At 47.4% G+C, this 26,260-nt stretch overlaps 1 protein-coding gene across 9 annotated transcripts; it reads right to left on the bottom strand.

The window, feature by feature from the left end:
* LOC122372284 (actin-related protein 2/3 complex subunit 1A-like) lies at positions 1 to 25,939 on the bottom strand. Of its 9 annotated transcripts, none has more exons than XM_043349280.1 (9): positions 25,902 to 25,939; positions 21,265 to 21,340; positions 20,807 to 20,963; positions 19,459 to 19,562; positions 15,872 to 16,044; positions 11,945 to 12,171; positions 8,669 to 8,845; positions 5,167 to 5,347; positions 1 to 331 (listed from the first exon to the last, which is right to left on the bottom strand). In XM_043349280.1, exons 2-9 carry the CDS (start codon positions 21,335 to 21,337, stop codon positions 293 to 295), a joined length of 1,131 nt encoding a protein of 376 aa, XP_043205215.1. In that variant the 5' UTR covers positions 21,338 to 21,340; positions 25,902 to 25,939; the 3' UTR covers positions 1 to 292. The 9 variants fall into 9 exon arrangements, with proteins under 9 accessions (XP_043205215.1, XP_043205211.1, XP_043205209.1 ...); XM_043349276.1 differs by lacking the exon at positions 25,902 to 25,939 and adding an exon at positions 23,677 to 23,789; XM_043349274.1 differs by lacking the exon at positions 25,902 to 25,939 and adding an exon at positions 23,660 to 23,745.
* Positions 25,940 to 26,260: the final 321 nt, after the last annotated feature.

Below are 26,260 nucleotides of genomic sequence, written 5' to 3'. Positions count from 1 at the left end.
TTTCACAAGGCAAATATATTTCACAAGTCAGCTTGTACCGAGAAAAGCAGCGAATTAACCTAGACAGCTCATAAGCTGTCTGCACTTGTCAAGCAAGATTGCTTTAATCATCGTATAACACAAGGCGCATATGCCATTTTCCGACCTTAAGCATTGATACAAAAGTCTGGATTATGATTAGAAAAAGGCTCAAATCGGGTATGGTGGAGCTTCATTTGGCGCTGGCTCCGGTGGAATGTTGGACCGTCACCGCTGGTCGGATACGCAGTGACGGCCGCACTTATTTGTTCCCTTATTTGATCTTCAGTCCGGCCATCGACGACTGCAGAGACTGAAACAGACCACCAGTCACAGTCAGTCACAGTCAGCCGACCCACAACAGCGACGGATATCACACACCAATAACTCGCCGCAATCACCCCCAGTCCCGCAGCGCAATACCAAACAACCCACCATCGCCACACCATATCAATTCTACGCATCAGCGATCTGTCACTGCACATCTATAACTGGTAATTCCTCGTCGTTACGTCACGCCCGGCTGTGACGCACGTCTGAGGACCCCCGCGGCGGCGTGACGCTGACCTCTGCGCCGCTCCCGTCCCGGCTCACCGACCCGCCCGCCACTGGGGAGCGCCTTATTTGCCTCTATTCCAAATGTCAAACATTCTTGGAGCAAGTTATGACTACCGATCTATGAATAGTGAATACGCCATACTTTGCCCGACGTACACCAAACCACAGACGGCCTCCCGTTCATTCCCCCAATAGCCCAATAATATCTCCCAATGAAACGCCAATGAGCAACATGAGCGCCCATTGCCCAAGACCGTCCCGCAGTGCCAAACGTTTCTAACCACAGTCAACAGCTGATGGGGACTGGTCCCGTTTTATGGAAAACTGTGATTCCGGATGTGCCTTGCTCCTAATTTACTTGTTAATTATTGCATACCAAGAGACATTTTTATAATTACTCAAAAGCCTAACGAAACAGAACGTTGTTTTTGGGAGGGCGAAACAAGCTCTAGCAGCTCTAGCGGATCACAGACCGAGTTTCTGAGTTATGTTATTCACCGTTCACCGACAGTGTATCATTCCCTTCACCCCTGCTGCCGCTGTCCTACCACTAACCTGAACGTCCCATATAAACATCAGGCCGTCCCCTCGCTAAACTGAACGTCCTATATAACTACCAGTCCGTCCTGCCACTAACCTTAACCCGGCAGGCGGTGGGCCTACCAGCCACCTTCCGCGCGGTGGGGGGGGGGGCACTTTTTTGCCCCCCCCCCCCGTATCTCCGAAACTACTGGACGGATCCGGAAAATTCAAACGGCGTTCGATAGCCCTGTCAAATTTGTCGAGGGAAACCAAATTTAATTGACCTCGGGGTCACCGATGACGTCACAGGTCAGGTCAAAGATAAAATGTTTCACCGTTCACGGGGCTTCTAGGGAAAGCGCTATAACACCGAGTAAAACGCATTTTGTCGAAAATCAGCGATAAGGCGCCAGTTGTCTAGTACATATGTTGCTATTAGAAGTCACTGGTCATACCAGGTCAGGTCACAGGTCAGGTCACCAAAGGTCACCAAGGGTCACCACATGAGCCCAACTTTACTAAGGTTATGCGATGCATGTTTTATGGCCAGTTTTTCATTTCCAACTCAATGGTGTTGGTTATAAGACCATCAGGTACGGTTTAGGTCACTTTCTGGTGGAGGTCAGGTCAAGGTCAGGTCAAAAAAGGTCAAATTTCAAAGTTGATATTTTTGCATAAAATGGGTATCGATTCGATGCAGCTCGTCACGGGGAGTCTAATGGTGGTCTTTGTTTTGCGCTACGAGGTCTAGAATTGCTAAAAATTGAGTTTGAAAATTTGACGTCATCAATTTTGAACAGTTTTTTCGCTATAACTTGGCCAAAAAAAGAGGTATCGATCTCAAATTTGGTATGTAGATAGAAGGCGGTAGGGGCTATCACATATATTCCGTTTTTTTCGAAATTCAAAAAACTTTTTGGATTTTTTGGCTATTATATTCAAAAAAACTATTTTTTGATTTTTGGGGGTCAAAATCCAAAAAATTCGGAAAACCGAAATAGCAGTTTTGTAGCTCTTTTAATTCCACACCTTTTATGTCTAAAACATTTTTCTGTATCTCTAAAGCTGTAGGCCTGACAGCTCTTCCCGCGAAACCTTTTTTTGGGTCGAAAATGGCAAAAATGACGTCACTCTGACGTCATTAGCGGCCAACCTATCGTAGCCTTTGGAAAAATTTTTGGTCACCATGTGCGCTAGCTGCTCCCGGGAGGGTACTGAAAGTTTGGTGACGATCGGCGCAGCGGTTCTCGAGATATATCGAAAAAACTAAAGGGGGGAGGGCAAAAAATTGCCCCCCCCCCCCACCGCCTGGAAGGTTAATATCACCATGGATGAGATAATAATGGATTGGTGTCTTCGCAGTTTTTGGCGACATTGAGCTCAGGCCTGCCATCTAGCGGGAGAATTGTCGTAAGTTAGGAGCAAGCCGAGTGAACGCCGCTGATTAGCATTGTGACACACGGGAGTGTGGTGTAGTAGCAGGCTTGTTGTGCAATTTTTCAACAGGTTATGTCTTTATATGTCAGTAAAGGCGAAGAAATTAATAGATTTATGTGCAGGGTCAGTAATAAGATAAGCAGTTCCATGTTATTTCCTCATTAATTCGTGAAACAGGGAGTTATTGGAGACTTCGCCAGCACGTGTCGTTTTCGCTATTTTTCATATGAGACTTTACTTGGCCTAAATCAAACAAATTGTCCGGATCAAAGAACAAAACGAACGTGAATACCTACTATCTATAAGTATAATGAAAAAGTTAAACGGAATTGCTAACGTCATTGCCGCTCAATATGTAATTCAAGACGCTCTATGAAAAGGACCCAACCAGTGCTGCGTAGTCGATGAAATTTCAGTGACTTTGGCTCCAACTCCGATTCCGGTATTCAAATATCGACTCCGACTCCTCCGGGCAGAACTATCGATTCACACAGACTCCGACTCTGACTCCGACTCTGCAGCCCTGGTAAGTCTGTGGAGTCGATGACTTTTCGGTGACGTTCGACTCATACTCAGACTACAGCTTTTAAAAATCAACCGACTCCGAGTCGGAACAGAACCGCTGGCTCTGACTTCAACTCCGCAGCCCTGGCCCAAGATAGCCGCCTAAAACAACTTTGATGTGTGATCTTCTTCGTACATTGTTATGTTATTTTAAACAAGGAATGGAAAAGGGAGACGAAGCCTTCACAAACAGGGATCTCCTGTTGCGGATCAATCAGCTGCTGGAACAGAAAGACATAACACCACGCATCTCATTTCATCGTTTTCCTAATGACTCTGCACCAACGTAAGCACTGATCAATGCAGTGCGAGCATCGATGTGACATTTGTGTACCAAGTTTGAGTGTTATCCGCCCAGCCGTTCTTGAGATATGGAAGCGGCGCTGCGGCACCCCGCACGTGCGCACGTGCTGTAGCACCCCCCATAGTGACACATGGAAATGCATTGGCCACTGGGTGCCTAACTATTGGCGAAGTTTTACTGTAATGGGCCCAGCCATTGCGGAGTTACTTTATGTGGAACAATTTCGACACCCCTAAGTTGGCCCGTGGCCCGTGTCGTAGCCCAGCCAGCCTTCTCAAGTGGGGCCCACATGGGTCCCAAGTGGACTCCAAACTGGGACCCATCTGGGCTGCCCACCTTGGACCCAGATGGGAATGTCATGGGCGTCCAACTGGGTCCCATCTGGGCACCCCAGACGGGGCCCATGTGGGACCCATCTGGGGCCCGTATTGAGCCCGCATATGGGCTTTCCCAGTTGGGACCCACATGGGCAGCCCAAGTGGGGCCCATATGGGACCCAGCTGGGATATATGCATATATATGGGTCCCACACGGGCTTTCCCAGTTGGGACTCAGACGGACACATGCAAAAAGCGCACATGGAATTTAATTGGGATTTGGTACCTAGCTTATGTCGTCCACTATTTCCGCGTGAATCCCAAAAAGCAATGTGTTCACACGTGGGAGAACCGCGTACCCTTTGCCTCTCACTAGATCCCCAGAGATTCGAACTTAAGACCTATGGAACATGATGCGGGGACCCTAACCACTACACTACAGTACCACTGCAGGTTGGCGGCAGGCGGCTGGTAGAGAACGGAAGCGTGGATGCGTACCTATTGTGAAAAAGGGGAAGAGTTTGTAACGATAGTGTAGAGGCCCGACCGGTCCGTCAGCGCCGTATTGCGTCTATTTATAGTCATCAACTGCAACGAACGCCGGCGACACAGTATCAGCGACCGACCTCGCAGGGACGCGGGCAGGGGTGTGCCCAGGCGGCTGTCAGATCAGGAGTCTGGCAGGGTAGCGGCACAGATCAGGCAGGTTAGCGGCACAGTGGAGGCGCTGGCCAAGTCCAGCACGTAAAGTTAGCACATCTAGCCCATCTGGGACCCAGTTGGACGCCCATGACATACCCAGATGTAGCCCAGCCCACATTCGCCCAGATGCCCCACTTCTAGCCCATGTGGGCCCCATTTGGGATGGCTGGCTGGGAGCATTAACTAAGATTAAGAAAATCGGGCGAAATTCGGAGAAGAATGAATAAGCCTAACAAATATGTATGACATATTGTCAAACTGCTGTACCCTTATGAGTAAATGACCACATAAAAGGTCGTACAAGCCGATCGGACTGGGCGTTTCAATACACACCGTCTTACGCATTTTATTTTCGTTATTACCTAAAGGCTGCTTGACGTTTTTGGCTTTCAAGCATTTAAGACATTTTTTGTCGTCTCAGGTCAAGTAAGATTACCTCCAACTCGTGGGAATATGCACTTCAAGCCAACTAACACACCACACCCACGTGTGTCATAATGCTGAGAGATGGCGTTCACTCGGCTTGCTCCTAACTTACGATAATTCTCTCGCTAGATGGCAGGCCTGATCCCAATGTCGCGGATCCCAATGTTAATTTCCACGAGACACCAATCCAGTGTTATATCATCCATGATATCACCATCCGGCCGAGCTGCCAAAAACCTGAACGTCCCAGATAACTAGCAGGCCGTCTTCCCACTAGCCTGGACATAACTAGCAGTCGCAGACCGTCTTGCCACTAACCTGAACGTCCCAGATGACCAGCAGGCCGTCCGTGCCGCTGGTGCTGATCCGACGAGCGCTGCTGCGGTCTCCCTCGAACACACGCGTCACGCAGATCGAGTTCTGGTGCAGCGTGGCCAGTGAAGTATCGTCCGCGTCCGAGCGCGACTGCTTGTCCAGCGACTGGAACTTGCGCATGGCGCTGCGGGGAGAGAGGTGAGTGTGGTGAGAGAGCGGGCGGTGGTCACGTCAGGAGAGGCTGATACTTGATACTTGATAGTGAGAACGCCCGGGCGAGGGAGGTGGGGAGAAAGAGAAAAGAGAGAATAGACAGAGCCAGCGAGGTAAAGTAATCTTGGAGCCAGAGACGTGGGAGAGAGAAAGAAAAAACAGAGGTAGGGAAGGAGAACTTCTCGTTGCGTTTACAGCGAAAGTATGGCACCGCAATACCAAGCTCATAAGCCATAAACGACATATTATGTAACAGTTTTAAGTCAGTTTTATCGTCATTAACTAAGGTTGACGACACAGCTCAACTTCAACAATTTTTGCATCCGTACTACCTTCCCTGCGGGTACGAGTGAGCAAGTTCTTTGAAGGGGCCTGGCCACTAAATCTGACGCTGCCTCGTACTTAAACATTTAAAAGAATCTCAGAACTCAAGAGATAAAACAAAGAACAGCTTACGAAACATTCACGGGGACACGCGGTTGCTGAGCGAGATGCTTCAAAGTTGGCAGCCAAAAAATGATAGTTTAATAAGTTGTAATGTGAGGACTCTCCCAGCTTGTGGACCTAGGGCAATATCTCGCCTATTTGCATTCTCTAAAAACTTTGTTTGTCCTAATAAATCAGCTCGTGAAAGAGCGCTTGAGCACAACTACCCAGCTATTTCGCATTAGCAATATTGCCTGACGAAACTAAACCGGCATTTATTGCTGACGGAAAATCGGAGTCGCTGTCACAAACAATAAGGAATTCAGAAAAAGGCAAATATAAATACGATTAATGCTGTTGTTGAGCGCCCATCTGTTAAAACATCAAATCAACATTCATAACCGAAGGTTTGTTGTTAATAGTTAAAACACTATTCTTTAGAATTGTGTTTTTCTATTGAAAAACAAATCTGAGTTCCCTGACAATTTGGCAAAAGCTGCCTGAGATCAGTACAACTTGATGCTCTTGAAAACGGCTGGTCCAAATATTCTGATTTTTTTCAGGATTTCTAGTGGGCCAGGTGATCTACGTTCTGGTATGGGTCTCCCCTCCGCGGACCATCTGGTGCACGTGCCACGTGACTTTAAAAATTCCCGTGTTAAGCCAATGGGGAAAATGAAAAAATGCGTTCCACGGCAGATTGCTCGAAAACGATCCAAACGACCCCCCATTTTCTTACATGCAGATCAACCACCATTCGGTGCACTACCCATGGGTATGTCGCAAAGTGGCCGGAAAAGTCCAGAACCACGTGCCACGTGCCGTTGAAAATGACCCTGCACACCGGAAATTGGGACTTTTGGTCATTTCGGCGCACCCATGATGCATACTATGGCGTGGGTGACCAAACAATGGGTGTCATCCGGTCGGCAACTGTTTAAGGTGTCGTCCAGTGGGCCAAAGTGGTAGTTTCAAACTTTTGGGATCCACCACTCTGGGGATTCTTTTTGACAATATACTTACGTTTCTTGGCGCAATGTTCATTCCACCCAGCCGGTCGTCAATGCGTTAGATGACCCAAATGACGATTGACCTGAAGGAAGTTGGGGGCGAGGAACACGCACGTGCCATCCGTTTTTTACTCGGGCGCTTTCATCTAGGAGATTTTTGCAGATACGTCAATGCGTTAGATGACCCAAATGACGATTGACCTGAAGGAAGTTGGGGGCGAGGAACACGCACGTGCCATCCGTTTTTTAATCGGGCGCTTTCATCTAGGAGATTTTTGCAGATATCTTTTTGATTTGTGAAAATGACCAGCCTAGCGGTATGCCAGCCGCTGATAAATTATTATCTTGCTGCGGCCGGGCGCTTATTTGCGGTGTTTGCGTTTGGCGGCTGGCGGGCGACTTTTAGTCGTTTTCGGTTAGCAGTTAGCGTCGGTGCGGTGCGGGCGGTTTTATTTTTTTCGGCGTTTCGGCGTTTTTTTCTGTGTGGTTTGCGGCGGTCGGGTGATTTTTTGCCGTTTGCGTTGGCTTTTCGGGCGTGCGTTTTACACGTTTTGCGGTGTTTACGTTTTGCGGCGGGCGGGCGTTTTGTGTTTTTTTGCGGTGTTTGTCTTTGGCGGCGGGCGGGCGGGCGGGCGGGCGATGCGGGCGGTTTTCTTCTTTTTTTTGCGTCGTTTGCGGTGTTAAATTTGTTTGCGGTTGGCGGGCGGTTTTATTGTTTTGCGGCGTTTTTGCGTTTTTTATTTGCGGTTTGCGGCGGGCGGGCGTTTGTTTATTTTTTGCGACGTTTGCGTTGGCGTTTCGGGCGTGCGTTTTGCGCGTTTTGCGGTGTTTGCGTTTTCCGGCGGGCGGGCGTTTTTCACAATTCAAAGTCCAAACCTTCGGGCCACAGCGCTCCTCGAAAAGCGCTGCCCTCGAGTAAGATAAGGCCGTGGAGCCCGAAATATATAAGCATGCTCTGCGCTGCTGCCGTTAATATTGTGAATCTGTGACGTCATCGAAGGCAATGACCAGTCCACCGTGACAAGTTTATGTTATGTCCAGCGTTCACGCTTCAACGAAAATCAAACGGATGGACATTGGATAGTCTTCTGCCCCATCTATTCCCAAAAGCAATATCCAGCTGCGTTCGAATCCGCCTCCGTCGGGCTGTCTGATCCGATCTCAGTGGCGTTGTGTAGGATTCTGCTTGGCCAATGTCAGACGCATATCAGAATCCCCACAGAATCCCCACCCGACGCTTATCACGTGTTTTCGGGTAGGTAAACACTTATCAAAAACAAGCACGCACATCACGTGTTCCACATTCAATAAAACCTCCCGTGTGTGGTGTCTCAAGTTGTTTTTGTTCTCCGGGCCCCAGAAGTGCTCCCAAGCCGACAATCTCATCTTGCCCCACAAATTCGCGGGCATTAAAAGGTAACATTCCAACATTTCAGCATATTCTACGTGACGGTCTGGTGTCCTCATGGTAATGCTACGATCTGTTTAGAAAACATTGTTTTCAAGCGTTTACAGCTTGCATTTTCAGCAGTTCATAAACATACCACCAGTGAAGCATGCAGATGGATAAAAATGCACGAATTCTGAAACGAATGCTCATTTGTCCAGACCGCACACTGTAACTCAGTTCAAAATGACAGCTAATACAGATTCGCAATGAACTTGCGAATATGCTCGCAATGAACTTGGCCGTTACCCAAGGCTCCACAGCCTATACCCCAGGCTCCACAGCCAGCAGTATCGACGGCCCCGCGGCCTACCCCAGACAAACAAGAACCATGTCTATCGCCGTCCCGTCCCCAGCCTCCATCGCGGTCCGTCCCCAGTCTCTCACCAGCCCGTCCCCAGGCTCTCACCTGACCCCACCGCCCTCCTTCTTCTGCGCCTGATCCAGCTTGGCGGCCAGCTTGATGGCGTCACCCTCGATGACGTACAGCATGGGGCAGCAGCTGTAGCCGGCGGCCACCAGGGCGTTGGCGCCCACCCAGCTGATGCTGCGGTATGGCAGCTGGTCCGTGCGCAGCGTAATCACCCTGTGGGAGAGAGGAGGGGGAGAGGTAAGTACTGCTGAGCTGCTACGGTTACAGTTAAACACAGCCGACAGTGATGTTAGGTTGGGCAGAGGGTGATGTGAGGTCATCTGAGTCAAACCACTAAAGGCCGCCCCACACTGGACCTCGCATGCGGGTTGCGAGTTTGCGGGTTTTGAGTTTGCGGGCATAATATTAATTCATAGAGTGATTAGACCGTTCTTTATGGCAACTTCATGAATGCAGTGAAGCCGGTACACCTTCAGAAAATTACACATAGTCGCAATACCAGCGCAACGAACCAAAATTCGGCTCTAACGAAAAACCCGCAAACCTCGCAGAACTCGCACACCTCGCAGCGAGTAAAATCGAAAGTTGACTAAAAATCAACTATTGGAATGCGATGCAAGGTCGCTCGCAAGCTAAAAACATGCAGACTCGCCTGTTAGATGGTAGTGTGGGTCACTCAGCTTAGATTGTATGATTTGAACTTAAATAAACCCGAAAACGCAAAAACTCGCAACCCGCATGCGAGTTCCAGTGTGGGGCGGCCTTAAGTCTGTTGGTGTTGATTGAATGTAGCGGAGCCTCAATGGGACGCTACTTAGGTCAGACTGTTTTGGTGTTAATTACGCCAGTCCTGGGGGTAGGGGCACTAACTGCGCCAGACTGTTTAGGTGTTCCATAGTCAATCCTGGGGGTTCGGACGCTACCTGGACCAGACTGCTTTGACGTTGTATCAGAAACCCTGGGACGCTACTTGGTATAGGCTGTTTTGGTGTCCGCTGAGTCAGATATTCCTAGGACGCTCGCTGAGTCCAAGTAGGTACTTTGATGCCTGCCGATTTACAGGCTCCTGAATAGTCGATACCGTCAGACGGTACCGATAAACCACACGTTGGCGGAACAGCGGGCACGCCTGACGAATGGCGCATCGATCATGCGTAACTTATTAATCATACGTGATTAATGGCCAAACGTGTCATGGTACGTATGACATCAAATGTGAGTCTTATGTAAGGAATCGAACAGTTCCAAGTATCCAGCTCCTTGCCGCGTTTGGTGAAATACGGCTAATTTCCTCACATGGCATATAATATGCATCAGCAATGAATAAGGAATTCAGCAATGCCAAATAATTAGGGCACTTGACAAGGTTCCAGCCGAAGAAAAAAAACTAGCTGACATACAGCTGACATACAGTGGATGAGTACAGCACACTGACGGTAGGTAATATCAACAACCAGTTGGCGCAGAGGCTATTCGGTACCTGCCAGCGCACAGGTGCAAACTTTCGAGCCGGGATTGGAGTTCGCTCACGGTCGCGAGGTTCAATTTAACGCCGCTTCAAATGTGTCAGATTCTTTAGTCAATAACAGGACGACTGGATCTGATGCCCCGGATGTTATTCCGCTGATGTTGCCGTTTTAAACAGCTTCAAGCAACACAGCAAGACACCCGAGATATGACGATCATGACAAAGTAGATTGCCCAGTCTGAAACAGTAGCGCAATATGTCCACGAAAGGTATGGTGGTTCTACATACCTATTGGGGCTCCCAATGTTCCACTGTACGGTAGACCAAGCGTTCAAATCAACAACGAAATTCAAATTACCACCCTATTGCATGGAACGAGAAGTCAATCAGCTGTGAACTGCAATTCACATCCTTCAACTTCACGCTGCTGCGACGCAGAACAGTATTTCCCCAGATAGTTGTCAGTTGAATAAGACGCCCAGCAAGCACTCGGCAAACACGCCAAACTGAGTGCGTTTTCGCGGCACCGGGGTGCTGTCTGCGAGTGTCACAATACCGCTGAGAAGTGCCAATCACCAGAAGCTGTACCTGCAGTCGGGCGAGCCCCGAGTACGTCGCACTTTTCCAATAGGTTGTTAGCGAGCGAGTGAAGAACGGTCGGGAGTCTGTTGGTAATAAGGCAGACGGAAACGCTGCCGTCAGCGGCAGCGACAAGGGCCAGCGGTGCCAAGAACCGGCGGCCCCGGGTAACAGACGGCCTTCTCGAGTAGCCAGCGGCCGAGTTATATAAGGCCGGGAGATTTTTAAGAAGTTGGACAATGTACATGGCTGGTTTCTTAACATTAAATAGATTATTTTCTGTGATTTACTAAAAGGTGCGGGAAGGAGCAATAGCAATCAGGAACGGCATGGACTGGGAAGTGGGCACCTTGTCATAAGAGACGAATACATTGAAATTCCACCGCAATTCTGTCGTTGAAACTAGCTTAACGAACTGCTCACTGAATTTCAAATAACAATTACGCTTATGACTTGTAGTGCATTCAGTGCTTGGATTCTCAAGCGACAAGAGCGAAGCATATTTCTCAGAGCAATTAACTGCAAGGGCCTCCCGCTTTCTTCGTAAGCATTACTATGCTAGAAAGGTTCTTCACAACTAATGCTTCAGTCGCGGAACGAATGTGTATCCAGCATTAAAATAACAAGACAGCCCGCTGAAAGAGCTTCAACTTCATATTAATGTACGAACTTCCCTAGCTCTCAAAACACGGGGATACGGCTGGAGCATCTCTTCGGTAGTCACATTCGCAGACATTTCGGAGAATCCATGTGACCTCCCGCCCACATCCTGTCTCCTAATTCAGTATTCACTCCCCCTCTCAACCCATAACATGGACCGGTTCGCCCCAATTTAGACCACAACACCGTCACTTACAACCGCCACCGCACCGCTCTGCACTCTGCTCCGTCCTCCCTGCTCTTCCCCAGTCAAAACGCGTCAAACAAAACGCATACCTCACAATTTCCTCAGTCCAGTTATTCCACTATCGCCCCTCCTCTACCTCCCCGACCAACTTTTTCCGATCACTGTTTCATTTCCTTCCCTGCTTATCAGCCTAACCCTGATCTTTCAACCCCGTTTCCCTTCATCCCTCCCTACATTCCATTCTCTTCTTCTTCACTCCCTTCTCCTCCTTCCCTCCTCCTCTCTCTCTCCCTCTCCCTCTCCTCTCTCTCTCTCTCTCTCTCTCTCTCTCTCTCTCTCTCTCTCTCTCTCTCTCTCTCTCTCTCTCTCTCTCTCTCTCTCTCTCTCTCTCTCTCTCTCTCTCCCTCCCCTCACTCACTTGTTTCCATCGGCAGCATCCAGCACACTAACTGACGAGTCGTGGGCGCACCAGGCCAGTTGCTGACCACTCGCCGAGAATTGGACATCGTGCACCCAGCCGCCTCCTCCGGCGGCCGCCGACCCGCTCACCTCCGCCATCAGCTGGCCCAGCGGCATCTTGGTGCCCCAGCACGTGGCGCTCGGCTTACCCTCGATGTCCTTGATGTAGGCCGAGAACACACGCACCTGAGGGGGTGGGGGGGGGGGGGTGGGGAGGCGTGAGTCAACAGAGGGGTTCGGGTGGGAAGGGATGACTGGCGAGACTATTGCAGGGGTTGGGATGGGGAGAGGTGACTGGTGTACTGCTGCGGGGTTCGAGCGAGTGACGTGGGGAGGGTCGCAACATTGATTATATTGAGTGCTCGATGGTAGCTCATAAGCAGTGCTAGCAGCTTCCTAAAGCCATGCCTCTACCACTATCTTACAGCAACTCTTTCTAACATCCTCTCGATCTAACACACAGCTTTCGACAAATGGAGCGGTAGAATTGTTTGATTTATATGTACAAACAACATACTCACTCAAAGACCTACGCAATGGACGTACGAAGAACACTAGCCTTTTATTTATATTGGCATGAAGGATAAATTCTAAGGAGCTACGGTCGAGGAACACGACCGTACGACATCGACCATAACAAACGGTCAGTCTATATACAGCTATATCTGCACGCATCGGTGATCACTATAGATAAGTTTGCTGATGCGTAAAACAAAGCACTGTATCCTGGTTTGTCGAAATATGACGTCTTCCAGCTTCCAGACAAGTGCAGCACAAGAGCACTTCTTGCCTCAGTTGTATTTGTTTTTTTTTTGCGGTTCAACACCGTACCAAAATAAAGTAAACCAATACAACAAAGCGATAGAGGTAATGCATTTGGTCTGTCAACTCGAACCGGGTATCGAATTGAGCATAACATTCGTTTCAACAAGCTCGTTGTTGCCGAACCGGGAATTTAAACAGTAAATATCCGACGCCCAGCCAGACCACTGGTCGAGCTCTATTTTCAGTGGTAATGACACCTGCAACACTACACGGAAAACGAGAAGTTAGCAGTGGATCATACGATGCCGGTGATCTATCAGACGCCACACACGCAGCCAGCGTTGCAGGGGTCATTTTGTTTTAGCGAGTGACGCGATCGCGGTCTCGGCAGAAATGCTGGTCTCATCATTATCTTAATTAGAATGAGACCCTAAGTTTAAACAAGGATCCCTTTTTATCTTTTTTAGTTCAGAGCTGTCGTCTTCCGTAAATTATCAAATGGCTGATATCAAAGGTGGTCAAATAGTGTGCGCTTTCCTGGATTTAAAATCAATGTAAGGCACAGAATACCTACGGATGCCTAGCCTTGAAGAATAGTAGAAAACTGTAAGCGCTGATGCCACGCAGCACAAAGTACCAAATCTGTTAACATTACTTTGTCAATAAGATCAGAGATTACACATTGGACAGTGAGCATGTTGCAAGAAGGAAATATACCAAATACGAATTCAATCCAGGTGTTTATCCTAAAGTAAACATGACATCCAGAATATGGAAAAATCTCCAGCGTGCACATCGCGATGATGCTCGCAGTGGCGGATCCAGGGGGGGGGGCAAAATGGGCATTTGCCCCCCCCCCCAAACGGCATAATTTTAACATTACGCCTATAGACGATGCATGGAAAGAATCGATAAATTGTTATGGTTTGCCCCCCCCCCCTAAAAAACTCTGAGCTGGATCCGCCTCTGGATGCTCGTTCACATTCAGGCGAACAAATCGCTAGACGGTTAGATAAGCGCTTATGTCTAAATAGTCGAAATCAATCAATGCTCATCAAACATTTTTTCGAAAACATTTTTTCAAAGCATTCTTCGTTATAACAATCACGACTGAAGCGGAATGGTGGTGTTATCAGCACTTATCGCCTCCCATTATCTCCGTGAACTTTTGCCGATAAAATTTCGGTGACATCATTTCATTAGCGACTGTCAAACGAACGGAAAGTGGTTTGGGTTGATCTGATATCAACGAAGGGATGCACAAAAATTATACCTACGAGGTCAGCTAGCAAGAGACCACTAATAAGGACTCCGCTATCATACGGGATTCCAGCTCGGTTGGTGCAATAGCCGCAAGCATCAAATATCAAAAATTAATCGAGAAAAGTGTTATTGCAGCAGCAAAAATAGATCGGGCTTCTACAAATTCTGACTAGTTAATAATGCTCATATTTCAGTTGCCATAAATAAAAAGAAAGACACTGTTTCGCTGATGCTATTTGCAAATATTAATCATATTAAATCATATTAAAGTTGCATCGGCGGTAAAAAAGTTTCTATCATTTTGAGACCTCATCAAATATGCTATATTTGAGCGGAAATGCAGCATTATAAAAAATATAGGGAAAAAAATTATAGGATAGGAAGGAAAATTATAGGAAAATTATAGGAAAAATTATAGGAATTAGACCTGAGATTCTCGTCATCATTCAGCGCATCGGTAGGCGCCAAAATGATTGCAGATCCATGAGTCACCCACTTATCTCACACATCCAGCCCAATTTACGTTCACATCCGAACACCAGAAACGATACACTGAGGTAATCTGTCAGTCCAACGAGACACCAACAAAAACTCTGCCCGACATCCGGCTGTTCGCCATTAACCGTGACGTCACACGACCCTGGAGGTGACCGTTGCTACGGGCGCGGAACGGTCACAGTTGGTCAGCTCGGCTCAGAACCGGTGCCGGGCGACTGGGATCCGCTTTGTCGGCTTTATAACAGCTAACAACGCCGCCTCCTACGCACAGTTACTGCGACAAATGCACACAAAAGGTTCAGCAGAACATTTACGTTAGTAACAGTCATGGAAAGCAACGTCTGCTCAGAAAGACTGGCTAATTGGTATTACAATCAGCGAACTGATATTGAACAGTGATATAGTCTGGTAGGCATATTGGCTAGGCAATAAGCGATATCTATAACAGGTTCATAACAAATCCATCAAATGAGACATTTCTTAATCACACATCCACAGCACATATCAAAATGGACATTTGGACATTGGTGATTCTTAACGGCATTGTGCAGACCGTTTGCCAAACACGACATGATCAAAAAATGTCTGTAAAGAAATTATCAGATACCTTCTTTTGCGATGTCCGGACAATTTAAAGAATCACCAGGCCATTTATCGAGGACAATCATCAGAGTTGGGTACGGTTGACTTCCATGACGTACGATAGCATTACCTTTGGCTCAACATAGATAAGTCTGTGGCTCAACTTAAAAGTAATCGAGGTACTTTCGGAATCGTCTAGGAGCTTTCGAGTACGACTTTCCTATTGTTGCTATGTAGTTCAGGAGGCAGGTTAAAGGAATAGCGGTGCAAGAAGGTCAGCCTGTTACTATTTTGCGTGGAGCACCGTTCCGGCGTGGGCAAGTTATAATTGTGAGGCAGGTTCATTTGAGCAAAAACGGACTCCTGCTTTATGCTTGGTAACTGAATGATTGGTGCGGTTCTGCTGAATCAATTTAGCCATACGACTAGCAAGCCATTACATTTTCTTCACTAATGACGTGGTAACCAATAACGAGCCTTAATTGATGGTTTGGGTGTAAGGACGCCTCGGCAACAAAGGCCATTTGGCAATCAGCCTTCATTATATACAGAAAGTTCTTAACCAGCCACCGAAGGCTGGAAAGTTCTTAACCAGGGTGCCGAAGTTTCTAACGGGACACGAAGCTGCACGCATTAAAAATACAGAAGAATCACCGTGGAAATAGTACATAAATCTAAGTCTACAACACATTGCCGAGTAGTAATCGTCGTCCAGAAATAAATGTACTCAAAATGAAGAAGAAAAAAATACATTCGTCAGCTCGTTGTGCCAACCAACCTTGAAGTCGGTGCTGCCTGCGGCCAGCAGCACATTGTTGGGGTGCCAGTCGAGGCTGGTGATGGTCGAGCGAATCGGCTTCTTGATGTGCTTGCTCACCCACCAGTCGTTCTCCTGCTCGAAGTAGCACACGGAGATGAGGCGCGCGCCGGAGCCCACGGCAAACTTGTTCTCTGAAACGGAGACGGCCCGTGAGTCCAACGTCACCTGGGCGGTAGGCTCATCAGATAGTTGGAATCCTTTTGGTCGTTTTTTTTTTTTGTAATTTGAACGAAGAAATCAAGGTGGATGCTTACTGCTGTGTGCAGTTAAGTTTAAGGTACAGCGCAAAAAGCTCACACAGCAAGACTGCTTCACTTGTATTAATTAAGAGTGTAATCAAATTGATGAGAATTTGACGCTCCCGAGGTGATACTTAGACACCGAAGGACGATCGTATTGGTTGTTTAAGATGCAGCTACTGCGTCAGCTCTAAATGTCAAAATATCCAGGAAAACTAGCACCGCGCTGTAGGCAGCACAGGGGTTTGAAGCGTAAAATCGTATGTGTAATTAGCTGTACTTCTAAATGATTGTAGAATGAGGATATGAACCTGATTGCAATTGACTGTGTTGTCATTTTGAAGGAACGTAAAAGAACAGTAGACTGTACTGTGAGATGAAAAAAGCTGAAAAAATTAATGAAATACAAAAATAATTAACGATGAAAGAGCAGAAAAAATAACATATCATATCATCAAGCACAACGTTACGAAACGGATACACAAACGTCATCCAAAAGTCAATTACAAACTTACATGAAACTCCCATGTAAACATCTTCAACGAGACTAAACTTTGCCAGTTACATTCTATCCTAGGCATCGTCAACGCTCTTAGGGACCCGACAGAGCTCACGTTGATTAATCCTCGGGACTCGGCATCAGTTGCGGAGGGATGCGCCTCGCAACACCCCACTTGGAATGAAGACCATTGGGAAACTTTCAAGCACCAGCGTATGAGAGCCGATGTTGCGCGAATCGACCGAGACGCGCTTGTTAACTTTCAATTGGAGAGCGACGATTTCTACGTGATTAAAAATGTATCAAAGGGTTATCAGAGAAGAAGGGATATTACCCGGATCCCAAGAAGATTATGTAACATTTGGCCGACAAGCCTTTTTGATGTGTACCTATTGATTACTGCAATACGCATCTGACATCGTTTTGAATAGGCTAAAAGCAGCGGCAAGTACCAGACGTATGCCTCTATTGACCCATAGACCTCCGCCTGTAGCCAAGAGTATATATGAATACCAAAAAAAGCTTATGAGGCATTCCGCCGAAAATAGCGACGGCAATAAGCATACATATCAACTATTTCATACGGGGTCGTTGCAATTGCTGCTGCAACGCTTTGATATATGTTTCGGCTAGCGACAGACATGTAACTATAGGTAACCTATGCACTTAGGTACAATGCCCTACCAAGTGACATTTTATAAAAAGATGTAATTATAATCTATGAAGATTTCAAAAAGGCATGTTGATCGCGTAAACAGCCCACTCTTTTAATGAGCCACTCGTTAATGCATTATCTTAGAAAACAGGCACGGACGTGAGCAATGAAGCAACAGCCAGATGTATTCAAGGCCATATATGGGGATGTATTGGCCGTGAAAAAATAACTGCAGTCATGATAAAAAAAACGCGTAATGCATCCGCTCACTTCGAAACGCGACAAATATAAGACAAAATGTGTGAACAGATTTGTACAGCTCGTGAGAATTTATAGCGCTTACATAAGGCACATTGCCGCCTGCATACATTAGGGATATCCCGCCGAACGAATGCATTTAGTCTGCAATTAGCGTCACCGACTCTGAGCAGCTGTTTCGCAATTACAGCTCTGAAGGTAGACCTCGCGTGCACACAACGTGCTATCGTTGGCAGCCTGTCCTTCACCTGTGGCATTCTGGTATGCCGCGGCCGAGCAGGCTGATCAAACGCCACAAACAAAACAACTGCTAATGAAGCCCACCGATTATATGTGAGCGAGGAAGCGAACAAACAATTAGTAGGCTTGGTAGCATTAGCATATCACGATTTTAATCCGCATCGAAAAGATAAAAGGGTGACTGGAGTCTGGACTTTACGAATGCATTGTTGCTGTGATAAATTTCTTGCATTGTACAATGTAAATTGCATTAAATTCAACGTTATGTAATTCACGAGGCTCATTTTTTGTAGTTTCCTATTTTTCCCCACTGGATCATCAACTAAGGCAGCATTTGACCGAAACAAGACGTGAATGGGCGTTGTGTTAGGTACGCCGATATCAGCGACCCCTTCTTCCGGAGGCCACGGCAACAAACAGGAAGCCATTAGACCTCATCTACGTCGGTTCATCTTTTTGCTGGACCATATTTTGACGCAGAAGTTTTCTACACGCTACGAATGACCAAAACCACTGGTAATGCTGACGTTTAGCTTACAGTTTTTTTCGCACAATTCACCGTCATTCAACATGACGCATTTAATTCAAAAATATTCATGGAATAAACAAATATAGTTCAATATATCGGTATCTTCTCGGAGTGTTAAGGAAACATGAATAAGGTCACGGAACACAAAAACATTAATCAGCCGTTATCAGGTAGGTACACTCAGGGGCAGATTGATGTTCCACCACTCCCTACCTATCGGGCTTCCATGGCTCAGCACTGACTGCTGCCAGTGGCAGCACTGGCAGCGCTGGCACTGGCAGGCAGTGCTGACCAGTGCTGATGGCAGGCAACACTGGCAGCAGCCAGTGCTGAGCCATGGGAGCCCGATGGGTAGGGAGTGGTGGAACATCAATCTGCCCCCGAGTGTACCAAACATTCATAAATCAGCCGTAAGCTCGCAAAAAAGGAACGAACCACACAGCAAAATACTTCGGTGTTTTTAGGGCAGTGAAGTGATTGTAACAGTCCTCGCCCCTCGACCCATCAAAAGTAATATAAGAAATAGGCTGCTTTCTGCTACTAGAAGAACGGTTCTGGAAGAGAGGTTAAAACTTAAAACAACTTTAAGGTTACGGCTGGGTGCTTTCTGTATGTTTGCGTGATAAGAGTCACTTATCCTTTGACATCACATTTGTAGCGTGACGTTTCACATATCATGCATATTACCTTCAGTAACGTCTTGAATACCAGACACGTGAACACTGAACAGTCCCCTTGCGCAATGTATAACGGATGACAATGAAGCACGCATTTCGAGAGACTATTTAGTACAGGATTTCCGGGTAGCCATTGTACACAGGACTCGCCTTCGGTTCATTGGTCTCATAGATCATGTTCAGGAAACCATTAATTATTAGACGGATCTTACTTCCTGGTAGCCATCTGATCGACAACTAACCTTCTGACGTTTGACGCAAAACTCACATCTGATCACTAGTTAATGCAAAACTCGGCTGTGGGAAACCATCCTACGAAGAGCTTAGCTTCGGAAGATCACAGAACGCAGAGTTGAGCTTTGAGGGGCAATCAGAAGCAGATCTCACCTCCGGGAGACCATTTGACGCAGGATTTTCGGGTGGCCATAGCGCATAGTCCTTTTCTTACCTTCGGGAGACCATTTGACGCAGGTGGCAGCGCGGTTGATGCGTAGCAGGACGAGTGTCGGACGCCACTTGCCGCCGGCCTCCTGAGTCCACACGTATGCATTCCTGTGGATATACGACCCGTGATTATGGTAGACCGACAGTCGAAACACAACATAACAGAAACATCTAACAACAGGGTCGGATGTACCACGTGTGAAGATGAGCTGCACTGCATACTGACGACGATACTGTGATGCCCAGCGCGGCCTCATAGTCATGTCTTTGTGTTTCTGCAACACACAGATATTGAATACCTGTTGCAATTATTACCAAAGCGTTGTTCTATGAAGAACGCTAACAGGAATAGTCATCTGATATTACACAACTCAATATGTCATCACCATCATCCCTCAAACATCCTTCTCATCTAACCCTGCTCAGAGCACATATGACGCGACTGAGTCAGCCCGGTCGGCGCCACAAACGTCCCACAATAGCATCCCTCGCAGTTCTCTGACACTCAAAGTCTCATTCCGATCGGATACCAACTCGGCTATCACCAATGCCTGCGTTGGCCAACCGCATACCGTGCCGCCCACGGCAGCGCAAGCACGCACGACTCGTAGGCCGACGGGTAGTGACTAGCGACCGTCAAACTATCGACCGAGTCGCCGCAATTCGCGAGCGTCGGAAACAGCTGATATACCTACCGAGAAGTTCTCGGCGAGAACGTTTAACATTTGGTGCCCAATAAGGTCTTGCGGCTGGGAACACAGAGAACTTGCCTCTATTTTTCAGTAATTTGCCTCTGAGCATATAGACTTATCCATGCATATTCATTTACCGATTATGGATGCAGCGATGTTCACGGGACGTTGAACGATTAAAAAAAAAAAACATCTTATCATAGTTCCTGCGTTTTGAAGCTAGTTCTCAAGCAAGTCAAGTACAGTCAGTCTTAAAAGTGCCGCGCAAAGTACCGATGGATCCATCAAGCCCGACCGAGGAAAGGCCTGCTATGATTTGAAAGTCACCGAACCAATTGACCTGGGGAATGTACGAGGATGTCCATTGATTTGGTAACTCAAATTTAGCAGTCCTTCCGCGGTCGGACTTGATGGATCCCCCGCACTGTTACGCGGTACTTTTAAGACTGACTGTATAAGAGGTGTCTTTGCTGGGATATGCTAACGGATGCAAACTTATCACAAACTCGAGAACCACGCCCCAGCCAATTCCCTAATAAGATCATGTTCCTCTCTGCACCCTGACGTGGGTTATCGGTGGCACTCCGACCACCTCAGCTATACCTCTCAGCCACCAGCTCTGCCCAAGGCTATAGAACTCCGCCCTGACCGTCCACCCACCTGTCTGCGGCGCAGGTGACGATGCGGTTCGACTTGGGCGCCCAGTCGATGCCTGTCACGCGCAGGTCGTGCTGGTCCAGCTGGTCGACCCGGCGCCAGTCGCCGCCGCTCCGCTCGTAGATCGCCACGTCCTTGCTGTTGAGGGACAGCGCCACCTCTGGTGAAGAACAGGGGGAGGGAGGGTTAATGATGGCAGGATGAGGGGGGGGGAGAGAGAGAGAGAGAGAGAGAGAGAGAGAGAGAGAGAGAGAGAGAGAGAGAGAGAGAGAGAGAGAGAGAGAGTGTGTGTAAAAGAAATTGTGAAAGAAAGAAAGAAAGAAAGAGAAAGGGAGGGAGGGCAAAAGAGAGAAAGAGGAGAAAGCAAATTAGAGCATAATGGAAAAATTAACATTTAATTGATACAAATATCAGTATATTAAAAAAATGAACACATCTACATCCACACAACCCACACTTACTATTCCTTGTTGAGTTCCAGGCATGAGTGGTGATGGGCTCAAGGCCAAAACTGTGCTTTTCTGCCACAGCCATTACCTGAGAGAAAGAAAATGGGCTGGTCATGAGAGTGGTTAAGTTACCATATGTGTGGAAATGATTTCCACATTTTTATGTTATAGTGGCCCTTAGAGATCTTTGAAATGGTTAAGCTAAGAATTGAAAACTGCTTTAGAGTACTGATCTAACTGTATATCAAGAAGCGTTGAATTGATAAATTAGTGCCTTAACTAGTATGACTGCATGAAAAGCTTAGTGTTTTGTAGCCCATGCAGCCTATCCCACATGGTTATTGGTGTGTGCATCAAGAAAACACATTGGCAAGAAGGAATGCCAAAACCAATACAAAGTGATAAGGATGAGTACAGGAACAGACAAGATGAACTGGAAATATGAATGAGGTAGGAAGTCTTATTACAAGTCATCAAAATAATTCAGAACAAGTCTCAATATATGGATTTCCCTTGCAGTCCTGACCTGTTCATTCACTGACTGCTTAAAGTTCCTAAACATTCTTAACAGATTCATTATGGTAGCACAAGGCTACCACTAGCAAGGCATGAAAAGTATAGGCATTTATAACAGTTTGGACCTTGGATGAGCCTTATTTCACTATCAAGGTATGACAGCATTGAATATTGATCATCATATTGAATTTCATTCTTGCTAATAACTCACAAATTGGAATATAAGTACCTATTCTTTGTTTACATGCCACCTTCCTTGCGAGGTTGGGTGCTGCTTGCGAGGTGCTCAGTAGGTCTAAGGTTAAGTTATGGTAAGGTTTGGTACATAAGGTGAGGTCTGTGCCCGATGAAGTATTCTAAGAGTATAAACTAAAAAGTAGGAATTATTCCTACTGGGGAAAGGTTAGTGAAAGATTAGCAAATTATATCTTTTGTACCAATTGTATAACACAAACCAGATTTTCTAGAAACAGTTTCATATTTAGGCACATTGAACACTCCGTGGAGGTCTGATTTTGGAGGATGCAGGGTCAAAGTTATACATATTGTATTATTATAATATAATTTTATTATTATATTATATATTAGTTACATTGTTAAGCCAACATATCAAGAGCATACAGAAAAAAAACATACACTCAAGGAGACAAGGCAGAACTTGCACACAATGGTAACAGCACCTAGCAGTGCTCGAGAAAAATGGCTGGAGCCTGGAATTCATGCAAATTCATGGCTGGAATCATGAGACACAGATATTTCCCAACTATAACCCTCTGAATGGATTTAAACACCTTAAAGGGACCCTCCCACCTTAACATTAGTTTTGAGTTGAGATAGCCAAGTTTGCGGCCAGGCTCAGAAACCACCATTTATCCTGGTCGCAACCCCCGCAGCTTTATGGTGTTCAAGAAATTTCTTCCCTTAACTTGCAGGGTGGGACCAGCGTGGTCCCTATCTCTTAACCATTACGGGAATCTGATGACGTCATCAGGCTTTCGAACGTCCGTTAAATGTTTGACTAAAACGTTTTGTAGCACGCGGTGGTATATGCTGCTTTGCGCGCAACAAATGCCGCACTGTCACATAAAGTCGCTAGGAACAGCGGAGATCCCAAAAAGTAAACAAAAGTAAAAGTCTAATATCTTGAAAACCGGTGAATATTTTTCGATGAAATTTGGTAGATATTCGTTTTTGCTCTTTCTGAACCGAGCGACATCACTTTCATGCCAATTCATTAACTTTTTTGAAGGTGGGAGGGTCCCTTTAACTGAGGGCTGTTCACGGGCCCTAGGGGTGTTCACGGGCACCGCACACTGCTGCGTGCGCTGTGTGCGGTGCGTCCAGCAGGCGTGGGGGTAGGGGATGGGTAGGCGTCTCTGACGTCACGGCTGCGTGCGGTGGACGCTCCGCTGTGGCCAGTCCCGACCGGCCACAGCGATCGCTGTGTGCGGTGACGGAAGGCTGACGTAGGGACGCAGTGGGCGGAGCTTGGAGGCTGTGTGCGGTCCGACCGCACACAGGGCCCGTGAACAGCCCTCCTGTGTGCGGTCGGACCGCACACAGCCTCCAAGCTCCGCCCACTGCGTCCCTACGTCAGCCTTCCGTCACCGCACACAGCGATCGCTGTGGCCGGTCGGGACTGGCCACAGCGGACCGTCCACCGCACGCAGCCGTGACGTCAGAACCGCCTACCCATCCCCTACCCCCACGCCTGCTGGACGCACCGCACACAGCGCACGCAGCAGTGTGCGGTGCCCGTGAACACCCCTCTGAAATATTAGCTATTAGTCACACTGTGAATCTTAAGTAAATAAATACCATACAAATAGCCTCATATCCACACAATTACTTAATATTAAAGGTAAACATAGGTACACAAAATATGCTCAACCCTGCTCTTGAACTTACTCTTACGGACTCTGGTCAGTCTACGTAAGAAGCTGCGATCCAAGGAATGCGATCACATCGGCGAGTCCAGGGGGGTACGCTCCGGCTGTTTAGCATTACGAAAAGTGGTGACAGACGTTTGTGGAGGATTGTCGACGAACTCTTGTTCCGCGAGCAGCACTCACGCGCTAGCGGAAAATCCACCAATCAGCGCTCGGCAGTGCTCGACGCTGATTGGCCCGACGCTCGTGACGAAATTGCGGGGGACCGCAGTTATTCTCTATGGACCCGAATAGGCTTTTGGATTTCGGAGTGGTTTCTTTAAGATTATATGCTGTTTCGAGCTGTTTTCGAGTTGAAATATATTTCTTATGACTGTTAGCTATATAATGGCACCATAAAATCATGATTTTAATTAATATTACCGATGTAATATCGGCCGAAAAGACATGCTGTCTTGGCACGGACTGCCCTGCGGCTGATGTGGGGCCTCTAGTGCCAGCGTATGGTAATAATGGGCTGAAGAAGGGTTATTGGAGACTTTTAGAGCCCCACCAGGATTCAGTATAGGGTCATCAGAGGCCGGGAACGTCCATCAGGGGTCTGAGTAGGCCTGCCATAGGGGCATACATGACACATCATGGAACATGGGTCAATCTAGATCCATTAGGGGCCGTTGAAGGGCCATCATTGTTCAGCGTGGGCCCGCAATTACCTCTGATGGGCATGCCGTGCCCCGATGGACTAACGCTGGCCTCCGATAAACCATCACCAGCCCCTGATAGGTCTACAAAGCCCCCTGCTGGGTCTAAATTGGTCACTGATATGCCCAAATGGGTCACTGAGAAACCCGTACAACATCCCCTGACTGCACCTGATGGACCAATGCCGTCCCCTCATGGGCCCACCACGGCTCTTAAATGGCCTCTTCAAGTCCCTGAAGCGCCTTTATTGGCCTAAATGGACCCCTGATTGGCTTATGTGGTCCCTAATGGTCCTATATGGCCCCCATGAGCCCTCAATTCGTCCCGAGACAGCCTTACATTATATGCCACCGGCCCCTGGTAGGCATGCACTGGACCCACTGGGCCTATTATACCGACCCATAAAGGGCCCATGTCGAGCCCTCATGGGCCTCCGATGACCACACGCCGGCATGTGTGGCCCCATCAGCAGTGGTCCGTCTATCCCATGTACTTACGGTCTTTTTGGCCGATGTGACACCGGTAGTATATAGAAATGTCATGATTAAATGTCGTTATTATATAGTCAAAGGTCACGGAAAGAATATCCAAGCTCAAAAATTGCCTCAAACCCAACAAAAACTGAAACAAATCCCCTTCAAAAGTCATAAGTCAATGAAACGCCATAGGGGAGTAGCTGCAGTCCCCCGCAATTTCGTCACGAGCAACGGGCCAATCAGCGTTGAGTATTGCCGAACGCCGATTGGTCGATTTCCGCTAGCTTGTAAATGCTGCTTGCGGATATAGTCTTGAACAAGTGAGGGTCGCGGCAACTAAATATCGCTTGTCACCACTTTTTCTTCGGGAGCGTTCTACCTGGTTTATATAGCCTTGGGCGAGTCAATGGCGCTGAATCAGAGGGCTGTTCGGCTGCGCAGCAAAAATGAAATATGCTGCAGCACGCATGCGCAGTGAGGACTTCGTCGCCTGTTAGTCCCGCCCACACCACTGCGTCACCGCCTGTGTGACGTCACCTACTGAAGCATGCTTCGTTTTCCTGCAGCACGGAATTTGGTGCTGCAGGAGGCGAAAGTGGCGCGGATTTAAGTTTACTGTCCAATATTTCTTATTGTAAGTGGTTTGTATGCTGTTTTTTGGGTATCATTATCACTCTTTTCGGTGGCACATTGCTAATAACCACATTTGAACGCAAATTAATCGTTATTTGAGCGACAATCACCAGTCCACCCGCGCAACGGTTCGCCGCGTTTGAAATAGGCTGCGGCGACGCTCGGCCGCGGCGTGCCGGCGGAGAGTGGGCGGAGCCAGGCGGTTGACGTCACCCAAGTATGACGCACGCAGCACAGATCTATGCTGCAGGGACCCGAACAGCCCTCAGAATGAGAATTGATGAGAACCGCAGTGAGTTTCCTCAAGTGGGACACGCCCTTTCCTGTCATCAACGTTGTTATCTACAATTCAGCGCAAAGCTCATAAGCAAGCTTCTAGATAATTGTAGGTTTTGGCGGCTTCTAGATAATAAATTTTTTCTGTTTATTTTACATTTATTTGTAAAACAATTCGAAAAAAGATCGAGAAAATGCTACAAGTTTTGTCATCAAAGCGCAGGTTTTGGCCAAGTTTTGACTACGTGTATTTACTGCCAAATCCCTTCAAAGTAAAACAAATTTACTTCTGGCAATTCAGCGAGTAGTAAAGTAATCTTGAATTCAGCAGCAACGAATATCAGCCTCACAGCAGCATATTTCGGGGTGTTTCAATTTCAGTGGCGGCGCCACGAATTTTCGCCAGTGGGGGCAAGCTTGAGGTGACCAGACTGTTGTCTGATACCTCGATCTGCAAAATCCATGAGCACCTTTCTTGCCCCTAGATTCTGCCATTCAAAATTATTTTGGTTTCAG

The sequence above is a fragment of the Amphibalanus amphitrite genome, unplaced genomic scaffold, assembly GCF_019059575.1.
Source record: "Amphibalanus amphitrite isolate SeventyFive unplaced genomic scaffold, NRLGWU_Aamphi_draft 001340F_arrow, whole genome shotgun sequence".
In the NCBI taxonomy this organism is placed as follows: domain Eukaryota; kingdom Metazoa; phylum Arthropoda; class Thecostraca; order Balanomorpha; family Balanidae; genus Amphibalanus; species Amphibalanus amphitrite.
The sequence above is the reverse complement of the archived record's forward strand: the minus strand, read 5'-3'. Positions and strand labels throughout refer to the sequence as shown.